Raw genomic sequence first — 13,751 nt, forward strand, 5'->3', positions numbered from 1 at the left:
ATCATAGAGATAATTTAACCTGCCATCTCTCTATTGAAGCTACATGTGTCATCGCTGGCCCAATACCAGTGGGCGATTTGTTCCTTCATTCCAACCTTTCACTGATCTCATGGAATTTAACTGGCTTTATATCTAAACTGCTTGATTCAGATTGGCTCTTATATATTAGCAAATTTGACAATTGCTTGTTCCAAGAGACCTGGGCTACAACCAGAGTGTGCATCAAAGGGGTTTCAACATACAGTGTGGCAGCCCAACCCATGGATAAGCAGGGGGAGCTATCAGAGGGCTCCTCATTCTGCTGAAGGATGACCTGCATTGCAACCTGTGGCAATAGATTCACCAGGGATTATGAGGGTGCTGCTCACATTTCCTACACAAATAAAATAGATGATTTACAATGTATATGCTGGACCTGTCCCTATAGACAATGAGTCCTTGATCATAATGCTTTTAGATGAGCTAATTGAATCCAATCAACAGCAGGCTAAGATCATTGTGGCTGGAGACTTTAACGCCTCTTTTGAACCATCTTCGTTCATTAATGGTCTAACCCCAGCTGAGGATGAACTGTGGGTTATTCCTCAGGTAGAGAGGAGGCAATCATGCACCTTTTCGTCCACTGCCCTCAGCTAACGGCAACTGTGGTATGAACGCGGATATGGCCTGCAATAGCCTAACTCAATCTGACTCCCCAAGGGCACCAACTTTTAAGCATGGTCGTTACTCAAGTGTTATTGATTATGTTTTTTGGGATGATGGGTTATGGTCCCTTTTTGGAAGACATGAATGTTGATGTTCCATTTGTTACTGACTACAATTCCCTTCTTTTAACCCTTTTTGGCGTTGCACTGTGCATGGATATACAATCCACACTGTTGTACCCAAACCCCTGCTAGCTAATAATCGCAGGTGGGTTTTTTGGCCCCTAAGATGTATGATTTGTTTGTTTTCTTTCTGTCTGGTTTTGAAGATTTTATTGGTACTCCAATTTTAATTTTCGATGCCCATAGAATGTTTATTACTGACCATCAAAACATTTTTTATTAACTATCCACACACAGGTAATTTACCGTGGTTGGGGAGGACAAATGGTTCAATGGAGATTGTAAACAAGCCAGGCTCTGATTTAGGGCTCCTGTTAAGGGACAGGCACAGGGGGCGATAAAAGAGGCTAGAGGGGATTATAAACTTGCCCTTGCCAAGAGGCAAAAAAATGGAATGATAAAATCTGGCAAGACCTACTTCAAGCAATTAACCAGAAGGATAACAGATCCTTCTGGCACATTTTGTCCAATGGTGGCAATGATAACCCCCGGGTTTACCAACATCATATACAATCCGAAAACTGGGTTTCCCATTTTCAAGCATTATATGCCCCAGAGGATTTTGCCCCCTCTGCTGCCACTTCATCAAGCCAATCGAAGGACGTCCCTATATTAGGAAATGGCACCATCAGGCGCTCTGGAGACCGAGCCTGCGCATTTCACCCTAGAATATACAGGCGATGCAATTTTCTCACTAAAATCCGCCAAGACTCCTGGACCTGACAAAATACCAGGGGGCAGATTTACAAGCTCCTTGCGCCACTTTAGCGTCACTTTTTACATGGGAAAAGTGACGCAAAAGTGGCGCAAGGGGCTTGTAAATCCTGACACCCAATATACCTGTTTAAATCTGAACCCTTGATATGGACAAGCTATCTTAACCTCACCTCTAATGCCATAGCAATGGGAGGGAAAATGTGGCTACTTGGAAAGGTACTGAAATTATACCGGTGTATAAAAGGAAGCCCCATTTATTCCTTCAAACTATAGGCCTATAAGCCTTTTGGGCACTTTACAAAAGTTTTCGCAAGACAGGTCCTGGAAACATTAACGTGGGTCGATGAGAAGCAGATTCTGTCACCATTCCAAGATGGATTTCGCCTGAAGACTAGCACGTCTGATCAAGATTTCTGTTTTGCCCTGCTCTACTGAATAACGTTTTGCTCCGTAAGCAGAAATTGTATGTGGCTTTTTGTGGACATTAGGGCCGCTTTTGATCTTGTTCCTAGGGGAAAACTGTGGGATGTGCTGCTCAAACTAGGAGTTCTTAGGGACCTGGTTAAACCCATAGTCAAGTTGCATACAGGAAACTAATCCCAGGTCGGCTGGGGTAGTAAAGGGGAGCTGACAGACCGCATTCCTGTGTTGCGTGCTCTTCGCTCCCACTTTATTTACCCTATATATTAACGATGTGGTTCAAGTTCTTTTAGATTGCTAGGATGACTACCCTCTCTTAAACAATAAAAAAACATCAGTTTTATTATTTGCAGATGACTCACTTCTCATTTCGAAAACCGTTATGGAACTACAGGTTTTAATTAATAAATGCCAGGATTTCTGTATAAGCAGAGGCTTAGAACTAAATACATCCAAGACCAAGTTCATGGTGGTCGGAACGGTACAGTGAAAGCAGGTTTTGATCTTCGCGAAAGAGTGCATTACATAGATTATTTAGGAGTCATTGATTCAGACAAACTTAGCTGGGAACCCCAACTTAAACAGAGTACACTCCTTATTAAGCATTGAGCTTCCGCTCTCCTGCAGCTGCACAAAGAGTCAAACTCTTGGGCACTATCTCCTGCATTAGAAATATATTGTGCAAAAGCACAGAGTGACGCTTCTTTTGTCCCAGAAGTCTGAGTAAACACTAATACCCAGCAATTGGCCACAGCGGATAATAGCTTAGCAAAATCTTAGCTTGTCCACCATTCCGCCCTTCTACGACTTAGGTATCAACCGAGTTACTCACCTCGTCGCATTAAAGCCAATGATAGATTGCGTACATCTGTGGGCCACCCCAGAACTTAACGAATATAGGGATTCTGTGAGGGAAATTTTGGCCCTAAGCAATGTCCTGCAAATTCCCTGGTTCAATTTTGTATGTAAGTGGTTTCTGAAGCTTGCTCTCGAATACCTCTGGAATAATGCTATTACCATTTGTAAACCAGACGTTTGAATAATTAAAGAACGCTACTGGGCTTTTATCCGCGATTACTGGGGCTTATTTATGAGCCCTTGCATCACTTTTGCACCACCGGTGCATCACTTTTTGTGAAGCACCAGCGGCGTAAAAAATGTACCTTGTTGCACCATATTTACAAAATGACGCATCTAGGTAGATGCGTCACTGTGTAAACCCCTGCGCCACATTATAACTGCGCCAGGTATAATGTATGCAGGGGCGGCATTCTGACGCAAGAAAAGGGTCGTAGAAGTGACGCAGTGAAATCTAAAAGATTTCAGTGCACCACTTCTAGGACGCAAATGCGTCAATATCTTACGCCTGCCTCATGGCAGGCATAAGACTGACGCAGGCACATTTCACATGGGACTTGCCCATGTCTAATGACGCATTGCTGGAGTTTCGTCACTTTTGTGACACACTCCAGCAATGCGCCATTTTTGCGCCTACAGATACGTCAGAAATACTGAGGTATCTGTAGCTCCTTGCGACATGATGCGTCATACTGTAAATATGACGCATCATTGGCGTCGCAAGGAGGGCGCAATGAAAAGTGACGCATTGCTGTTTTCTCGCAGCGATGTGTCACTTTTCATAAATGAGGCCCACTGTGTTTTGTGTGAGACAAATGGACAGCAACGGAGAAATTTCTGGAATTCAAGGACACTCCTCTTTTTGAACCTTATCTTGATTTAATAATTTCCGCATTTACAAAGAGTTTGTCTGTGCGATTCCGTTTTGGCAGTCTCCCTGCAAACGTTTTTACCTGCAGGTGGAAAAAAAGATTCTGGCTCCAATTTGTGCCCTGCCTGTCGGATGACACCTGAGACTGTGGAGCAGCTATTGTTTTGCCCTGAATATTCGCATTTGAGACACAAGTGGTTAGTCCACTATGTTTTAATCTTGGAACTAAATGTTACTTACTATCTGGCAGGATTCTGACAAGAGATGCCTCCACTCCACTAGTGTTTGCTGTCAGACGCTATTTAGCTGTGGTATGGCACAAGTGTGGACTTATTTTGTCAGTAGAAAGCCGTTTTTGCAGTTCTGCGTTTTATGTATTTATTTCCTACTCGTGTCACTGCTGACTTTAATTAATGTATTTTTATGTTATTAATCTGTGGGTGAGCTCTGAACCAGGCAGTCGCATTCTGTTAAATGCCTTTTAAATATTGTATTGGACAGGTATGAATTACTCGACATTTTGGCTAGAGACAGGCAACATTCATCACAATGTTCGTTTTTTAGATTTGAAATGTATCTTGAATATCTTTTACTTGTGCGCTTTCATGGTTTTGCTATATAATCGGATAAAGCATTATTTGATGAGATTTGAACTATGTAAATATTTACATTTTAAATGTTCATTATCAAGTATGCTGAACGCATTGAGTGTGGTGTTGAAGATTCTGGACGCCCAACTTGAGGGAATACATTAATATATCATCTGTTCCCTTAATAGCACACCATCAGTAGGGTATCACACCAGAATTTTGCTGTCAGAATATTGTGTGAGATTAGTATTGTGACCTAAATAAAGTCTATGAAATTGCACGGTTGGAGTTACTACTAGAAAAGCTCGATACAATAAGATAATATTTTGGTAAACGATACTTAGAACTCGATATGTATACCAGAATATATTTATCCATACATTACTTTGAATTACAGTAATTCAAAAAGATTTCACCATTCTTGGAACATGTATGGCAATTCTTGATATTAAATCTACCAATTGGCATTTTATTGAAACTCATTGCAAATTATGTCCACAAATTGTGAGTACGTTGTGATCGGTGTAGGCGGATACTGACTGGTAGAGACTACCGTGGCTGATATGTGATGCCTGATGTGTTGGTGCAGGAACCATGCCTAGGATTGTTAGATCAGTGGTCTTCAAACTGTGGAGCAGACCTGGGTACCAAGCCTCAGAGTATACCAAGATGGAGGGGGTCTGGCAAGAACCAGAATAGTATATATTGAATGTGTGATACTATCATAGAAGAGATTAATAGAAAATCTAATTTAAGGGGGTAGGTTAAACTTAAAATGATTATGAAGCGATGTAAGAAAATGCCTGAAGTCTCTGTTCTACCAGGTTGTAACTGGCTCTCTTGCAAAAGGTGAAGGTTGATACAAGAAATCTTCCCCCATACTCTTGCAAACATTTTGGATGCATGCACATCAGTGGTTACTCACGGCACATTTCTGGAGCTCTCCAGTTCAAGGGTTGCCCGCCACCATCCGCGCACTGTCGAGAGTATTCGATCACAGTGTTGCAGAAGCAGAAGGCGGACAGTCTTTCTGAAGAGTTGCACCGGCAAAGGTCTTGGGTGCAAGCCTCAACAAAGGGGAACGCCTCAACCAAACCTTGACATTCAGAAAAGGCAATGTTGTCCATCATCAAGCTGCACACGTTCTCCTAAGAAAAGTAAAGAAGGACAGGAAAGGGACTGAGCAGGTAGAGTCATCAGCCTAGCCCTAGCCGGTGCCTCCAAGAGGGGGCGGTATTTAAAGTCCTCTAACAGTCACGTGGCTTTCACTTCCGACTTTGTTGCCTGTAGCATCTCCTTCCCTTCCAGGAGCATGAGCATTGATCTGATTAAAACGCACTCTGCTCGCTCGCCCTACAGTGTGTTACTAGGGGTGCAATAACAGGCCCATCAGAGTCCATTGCATTATTAGATGCGCAGTACCAGCGAGCATGCCTGGACGGACTCACTTATAAGAGAAGTTTTAAAACTGCAGGCACCTTCATCTGTGATGTATAAATGTCTGAAACATTTGTGAAGTATTAATGCACAGCACCTGATCTGCATTACATACTTCTGTTTAATGATTTGGTGGAAGCTGGTCTGTAGAATTGAGACAGCCAATATTTGCAGAAAGGTCATTGCTCAATCGAAGGCTGACGATTGAGTGCATGCAAATTCCTAGTTCCAGCTCTCATTTCTTTATTTCAGTATATCTTTTTTGTCCCGTTACTCCCTTTTCCTCCTCTTCTAGTCTTAATTTTCTTCTTTCCTTTGCAGCCTTTGTCTCAAAACTCCTCTTTCCTCTCACCCTTCTGCCCTTCTCACATTGCTTTCTTTGTGCCTCCTTCTTAATCTTCTCCATCTGTCACCTCATTTCCTCTTCCTTTTTACCCTCCCATGTTAACTGTGCCTCTTCCTGTCAGCTACCTCTAACCTGCTCTTCTTCAGTCTTTCTCTCCAAAGTCTTTTGTTTCTCTCTCCAAATTATTTTGATTCCCTCCACGAATCTTCTTGAACTCCTCAACGTCATTTCTTTTTCTCAACTTCTCCTTTTCCCCCTTATTCTTCAATTCTCTCTTTCACACTGTCCTCTCCATTCCTCTTCTTCTCTCCTTCCCTACTTGACATTCCTGGGACTTATTCCCCCCATCTCACCACTCCTTATACCTGCTCACATTTTTCTCTCCATTGCTCTCCTATTTTCTCTCATCATATCATCTCAATGACATTCATTTCCTTTATCTCACCCCTCCTTTCTGGGAATCAGCCTTTACAATGCGGCTTGAACCAGGCTGTTCCTTTATAATGGGGTCGGAACCATGAATGCGTCTTTACAATGCATTCCTTCACCACGCAAGTTACAATGACTTGCCTTCGGGAAGGGGTTGTTGGACTGATGTTGGATTTTAAATCCAATGCTTTCCCTACTGTTGCGCAGACTGCAGTTGGAATAGTAAATTATACTATTTCAAAGTCCAGTGCTTTCCCTACGGCACATCGTTGTAAGGAATGCGTTGCAAACACATTCGGCTAAATTAGAATGTTAGAAACCTGAAAAAGACTGTCATTTTGATCATATGATGTTGGCAAGTATGTTAATATAGTGTTGCAAAGAGGGAGACCTGCGGAGTTACCGAGGTGTTATGCTCACCAACATATTTGCTAGACAATTCTAGCCCATGTCCCACCACTGTCCCTGCTGTGACCCTAAGCCCGCGGGGAGAAGATCTGAGAGACCCAGAGTAGCATTGTATGTTTAATCCTATGCTCATATGTGTAGGGGTTTGTATGGATTTCCCTATGTGAAATTTGCTGTGTGACGTCACCAGCTTTGAGAAGTCTGGAGGGTCCCCATCACCCCTCTATATTCCCCCCAATAAAGTGTTCGCCTCTGGCATGGCAATCCCATTCAAATATTGGATCAAATATGTATTCTTACTGGCTATGCTACCAGCCTCCCCCATTGAATCGCTCTATTGTGTTATGTGTGCAGGGTCAAGAAAAGACTCTTACCAGGCATGTGGACTACATTACACTTTATTACGCATGCTATAACTATTACATGTGTTCCTATATTTCTAAGGCAGCTTGTCTCCATCCTTGTTACCCCTGATCTATCCTAACCTGGGACTGTCTGATCCCCCCCCCCACACTTCCTGTCTAGTCCCTGGGGCAGGAAGGGGCGCCAAGATCTCTAACTTGTGATCCTGGCGCTACTGTTCCCTGGTGCGCCCACTTCCCTTACTTCATGAGCCCTGCACCATTCCGAATATTGGATACAGGAAACGCACATTTCCACCGGCGATGCCGCGATGGTATTATTTTGCGTTTCTGTTTTTTTTTAAACAAAGGGTGGCCAGGTAACTTAAAGCAAATGTGTTTATTTTTTGCAGAGAAAGTGTTGGGTGTCTGGTTCCAAATCTCCCTTCTCGGCAACACCTGACTTTCATGTGCTCGCATTGCCTTAGTGAACAACTATCGAGGCCCGCAGGCTGCACAGGTGTCTAAAAGGAACCCTTACTTACTGTATCAAAGCAGGGCGGAGCGTCTGTCGGCAGCAGGCCTTCTTCGCACGTCTCTGTAGGACCGTCCACCTTCTGCAATGCGGCATAGGCGTACGGCGACAGCTGAACACCTGGAAGGAAGCGGCACTTGTGTTTACCACTGAATTAAGGACATGTAGAGCTATCATCTATATGGCGTATATGGCTATTTTTCATGGTTTCTGAGCATGTTTTCAATTGGCAAGTGCGTCTCAACCTAACTCTAGAGATTGCAAGCCAGCAAACAATATATTTGTGTGTTCACTTGGGGACAGCGGTTGTGTCGCTAGACGAGGATGGTTCGAGTTGAGTAGCCGGGATTTGCTTCTTTCCCAGTCTCGGGAATACATTTTGTGGGTTTGAGAGTCGCCTAAAGGCCGCCCTTTATGGATTGGTGGCGAATTGGGCTGAACCAACAGCGGCTTTGTTTTCTAGTCAAAGGTTATTTTGAAATGGAAGGCTCTGACGAGTGGTGTGGAGACACGGGTGGCGAGGGAGGAATACGAGATAGAGCAGTTATATGCCTGCCGGGCAGCAAAAAGAAACATGGACCATTTGGGTAGAAGATGTTTTTTTGTGAGAGGTGGAAGGAAGCTATGGAGAGGTGGAAGGAAGCAGTGTGATTCTGTCTGCTCGAGAAACATCATGGACAGACTTTCAAAACAGGGTGAGTGAAACCATAATCTCGTGTAGGAGTCTGGAGAGCAGGCTGCAGACGGGAACTGTCCGATAAACACGGGCATGGACGTTTGCATCTTATTGTTGGCTGTAAGGAGCAAATTCACTGAAACTTTAGGCAGTGCAGCACCGCGACCAAAGTTGCTGCATCGTGCTGTGTGAAAGGAAGAGAGCAGACTAGCACCAGAGTTCCTAAGATATGGCTTTGTTTCTCGCTCTTTCTGCGTGGGCACACTTTAGGCTGCCATGCACCACACACACATTCTTGCACCACAGGGCAAGGGCGTTTGTGTGCGATCCATCACAGGTTTTCTACTGAAATGGTTCCCTTCCGGAACAAAACACTATGCTTAGAGGTAATGGGGCATATGAACAAGGCGGCGATACGAAATTATCGCCGCTTTTGCGTCCGTTTTCTGGCGAAAAGTGGCGATAATTTCCTCGCCTTATCAGCAAAGACACGCTGTCATGTGTCTTGCTGACTTGGCGCCCGTTTCCAGCACGCCTAACAGTGCATCGCTAATGAGATGCAAAGTAGGTGTGGCTGTGAAACCAACCAGGGAAAATATCGCGAAGGCAGCTTCGCAATATTAACAAGGAAGGGTAGCGACTTTTTAAATTGCGTTAAGTATGCCGTAATGCAGGAATTTAACATATGTTAAATTCCTGACTAAGGCATACTTAACATGGTGGATTGTGTGGCTAAGACCACAGGCCCTCGCATCTAGGATATCGCTGTTTTCCACCATGGAAAATGGCGATACCAACACTATCACTGGTATTTTTATTGCCTCGGCAATGCACGTTGTTAGTAATGCACTTACCAGGCGATAAATTCCGGAAATAGCCGGCGATAAATATGCAAGCGCGCTTTGCGATATTTATCGCCGGCCCTTGTTAATATGCCCTGAAATCTTTCTTTTCTAACTTGTATTTGTACTTTACTGCATACAGGAAAACTTAGGACAGTTTTGGGAAAACAAAACTTTCCTCAATTGTTATGCTTGGCGTGAGGAGGTATACATTATTGACTTAATGTCCTGCATACTTTCTTTAGTAGATAGGGCTTTGCGTCAAAATCCATGGGTGATTGCATGGGAACACGCATGCACCACCCAGTGGACTCTGCCGTGATGCAAAGTAAAGCAAAGCAAAGCACCACCCTGTCTTACTTTAGAGCTACTTTCCAGCGCACACCAAGATATGGCCTGGAAAATAAATACGAATTCAAGACTCTGTGCCGGTTTGTGTCATATCTGATGGCAAGGCCATCCAGGGATTTTGAGTGTGAAAATCTGAACAACACACAGTTATTGTATGTGCCTGTTGTCCATAGAGTGTGCCTAACAATAAGATCCACCTCACTTACTCATTCACAGAGAGGGCTTTAGCTTGGAACACGTGATCTTTTTAAAATATGATCTGTTAGAACGACCCCGATGACATATGGGTTGCGGAATATATAGCCGCTTCCCAACGCTCAGCCAGCCTCAAATGCTCTCCGCACACAACACAATATTAAAAGCAAAACCCAACACGAGTTACATTCTTAAAGGAGGCTCACCTGACTGACGAAGAGTACTTAGGGCTGGCTAAGTGCTGGGAAAAAATGCATTTTCTATGTTGGCGAAACAAGGCAGACACTTAGACAAAGAAAGAAATGTACTGATACAGGATACATCACAGGAAGGACAACACACTTGTTGCAGATCAGTTTTCTATGACGTAAGTATCCCCATTTACTAATGCTATGGGTTAAAAGTGTATTAGGCCTGCACTGGCTACTATCCACTATGTCAGTAATCCAACTGACTGATACAGTACATAAATCATGTTAACAAGCCAGCACAGATCCCTAACTTACCTACTTCACATTGATTAATTCATGTAAGGTAACTAATTTTGTAAGTTACTTTCTTGAATTTTTTTTAATACATATACTTCCTTTAAAAACACACAGTTCTGCTTCACAGACCAACTCATTTCATTTACAAAAATACTTTGCAAAATACAATGATAGCTTTTGCTCACAAGATGCAAAAACGTCCATGAAGGACTGGTCTAATCAATTCAAGTCCCATAGATTAATACTTGTCGAACAAGTACAGGCACAGCGAACATGTGTTTTGCGTCAAAACAACTGCTTCTTCAGGGCTTATTTAAAAAGAGAAGACAAGTGTGTCTTTCGGATACCATCAATAGACTTCCAAACATACTCTCCAATTATTTGCAAATTGTATTTCTGCATGTTTATCCTGCCATCATTGTAGAACACAGCAAAAATAAATGAATAAATGCATCAGACATGAGCTAGTTCTTCTTCTCCTTCGTGCTTTTAGAAACTTTGTGATTACTTTTGATACAATATAAAATATGAGATACATTTTCTCTCTTTAGGAAAGATTTTATTCACTTTCGTTTTGACTGCTTAAGAGACGGTCCTAGATGGACATGAACAGTAGCAACCAAAATATGACCACACCTTATAATGGAATCATCTCTACAAAATTGTGCGTTGTGCATCGCTCTTTTTGGAAGGTTAGCTACTAGAAAATTAAAGAACGGTCCATTACTCTAAAGAGTGCATTTCTGGAATGGAAATTTAACGAATCGCTTACTTGCATTGTTATTTGAATCTTTCGAATTAAACGTCGATTGCTTGCCTTGTTTCTGAAGCAAACTGAGGCATATCATCAAGGGCAATATCGCCGCTTTAGCTCCACTTTTTGCAGCTAAAGCGGCGATATTTGTATCGCCCTATCAGCAAGCTGTCGCTAACAACTGTTACCCACAGTTTGCTGGCAATAGCGCCCTCTCATCGCATCGCTAATGAGATGCAAAGGAGGCATGCCTGACAAGACTCCCTTGGGAAAATATCGCTAACTCAGCTTCGTCATATTGACAAGGAGGGTTAGCGATATTTAAAATCACGTTACGTATGCCTTAACGCAGGAATTTTATGTCTGTTAAATTCCTGACTAAGGCATACCTAACATGGGGGGTGGATTGTGTAGCTAAGACCACAGGCCCTATCATCTAGGATATCGCCGTTTTCCACCATGGAAAATGGCGATATCCCCACTATCTCTGAAATTTGTATCACCTCGGCGATGCGCGTTGTTGATAACGCGCTAACCCGGCGATAAATTCCAGAGATAGCCGGCGATAAATATGCAAGCGCTAAGCGCGCTTTGCGATATTTATCTCCGGACCTTGATAATATGCCCTGAAATCTTTGTTATATGAAGATAAATGACCTGCGAAGTTCAGTTTTACTTAGTACCGCTGATGTTGTTTCATTATGTTCACAGTATGGACACTAAGGGGCGCTCTTAGATTACATTCTAGTCTTTACAAAGTTCTCAACAGAGCTTTTATTTCGCCTCTTTTTAACGGCGTGCAGGTTATTCTCCTCTGTTCCTCGATCCTTCTGATCTCTTGTTTAAAGAAGACCCTGAATTATAACAGTGTTCTTCCACAATAAGTGACTCCTGAGTGGTGGCAGCAACGTGTGTGCACACTGGTCTTAAGCACTTTTGAACCTCGCATGCGCTTACCGTTGGAAATAAACTCATTGTAGATGGGCACGCCATTGAAGTCTCCACAAAGCCCGCAGGTCTGGTTTGCATATTTCGGATCCAATTCCAACTGAAAGACACGCAAAGGAAGGAGTTTTATTGCGTGAGGAAGGAAGGACGGGAGTTTTGTGGAGGGAAGCGTAGAGGCCAAGTTTTCAATGTGCTTATGTGTGACATTTAGGTGTTTTAGTAGGTGTGTGTGTGACATTTCAGTTCCTCTTGTGTGACACTTTGCGAGACACTTTACCAAGGGAAAAACAAAGCCGTCATTTCCATATTTCCATCTTACATGCAAGATTGTGAACAAGAAAGTGCCTTAAAACAGCGCAAAGAGTCTGTTGGCTGAATAGTTATTACCTCTGTCTTTGAGATGGTGTCAGTATTTGGAGGGTGCAATAGAGCAGCAAGTGAGCTGTTTGCCGCAGAGATGTGTGTGCAAGTTCCAAATCTGCTGGGTCACAATTCCAGAATTTTATGGTGTGAGGGCGACTGCTGACAAGAATGACTTTAGATTCCAGAACCACCAATACCTCACCTTTGACAGTTATTAATGCTAAAGTACGACTTATAGCACCTGGAAGCATACCATATGCACAGCATGAAGAGCATGCTATGCTAACTGTATCTATGCTGTAAACAGGACTGGCCACACTAATTTATGAAAGGAATATGTATTGAAAAGACATCAATAACGGCCTGACATTAAACCACACATGTAACCCCACAGTCCACCCCTATAGCTCTCAGTGGTGTTCTCTAAAGTGTTCTAGGGATATCTTAAATGCTGAGTAATCCAGAACATGAAGTAAGAAGTAGCCTGTCTGGTAGAGGAAGGAGAATGTGGGAGGGAGTGAATAAATGCAGAGGGGAACAGGAGGTTCCCTCACAGCTTGGGAAACGTCCTTAAAAGATGGGACATTGGTCGAGAGGGGCATAGCGCCCTGAAGAACACAAACACAACACAACAGGCGACTGGTGTTTTGCTAACTTGCTGGCATCTATCTACCATAGAGAGCTCTGGCTGTTCTTCCTGCTCTCATGTCTACAGATAAGGCATGGGTGCTTCTGGGCTCACTGGGCCGGGATCAGGTGGGCCTGAACTCTGAGAAGAGTTGGGCTTATTGCACAACTCAAACCAAAATTGTACCATCTGGTAAAATCATACCATGCTTTGTTTTATTTGTAGTTTGTTTTATCTCATACATGAGAAGCCATCCTGAAAGATACAAGTGTGCGTAAAAAAAAAAAAAGAAAGCAACAAGACACAATCCGAGGACTGACTGGAGAGCCCCTATTTCTTTATCTCATTCTTAGCAAACGAAAAAAAAAATACACAAGCAGAGCACAACTGGAGGTCCGAAGAGGTTTCTTCCTCCCGCAGAGCTCTACTGTTTTCCAACAGTCTCCAGATCGAGACTACGGCTTCGAGCCAAGGGGCATATTATCAAGAAACAGCGTTAAAATTATCGCCGCTTTAGCGGCAGAAAACTGCAGCTAAAGAGGCGAGAATGGGCTTGATGATATGCCCTTGAGAATTCCCATTGAAGCCCATGTTCTGGTGTCAACATGGGCTTCTATTAGAATTCTCTGCGGCATATTATCAAGCCCATTATCGCCGCTTTAGCAGCAGTTTTCTTCCGCTAAACCAGCGATAATTTTATCGCTGTCCTTGATAATATGCCCCCAAC

General features: G+C 43.2%; 1 protein-coding gene across 1 annotated transcript in view; it reads right to left on the bottom strand.

Annotated features, from left to right (window-relative positions):
- The window catches only part of LOC146860917 (mucin-5B-like), a 286,252-nt gene that overhangs the window by 247,266 nt on the left and 25,235 nt on the right, over positions 1-13,751 (bottom strand). Inside the window, exons 4-6 of the mRNA XM_085646184.1 lie at positions 12,043-12,133; positions 7,790-7,899; positions 5,209-5,431 (exon numbers count right to left, since the gene is read on the bottom strand). Coding sequence (XP_085502310.1) covers positions 5,209-5,431; positions 7,790-7,899; positions 12,043-12,133 — 424 coding nt within the window. The remainder of the gene's footprint in view (positions 1-5,208; positions 5,432-7,789; positions 7,900-12,042; positions 12,134-13,751) is intronic.

This window comes from Triturus cristatus, chromosome 3_1, assembly GCF_964204655.1.
Source record: "Triturus cristatus chromosome 3_1, aTriCri1.1, whole genome shotgun sequence".
Taxonomy (NCBI): Eukaryota; Metazoa; Chordata; class Amphibia; order Caudata; family Salamandridae; genus Triturus; species Triturus cristatus.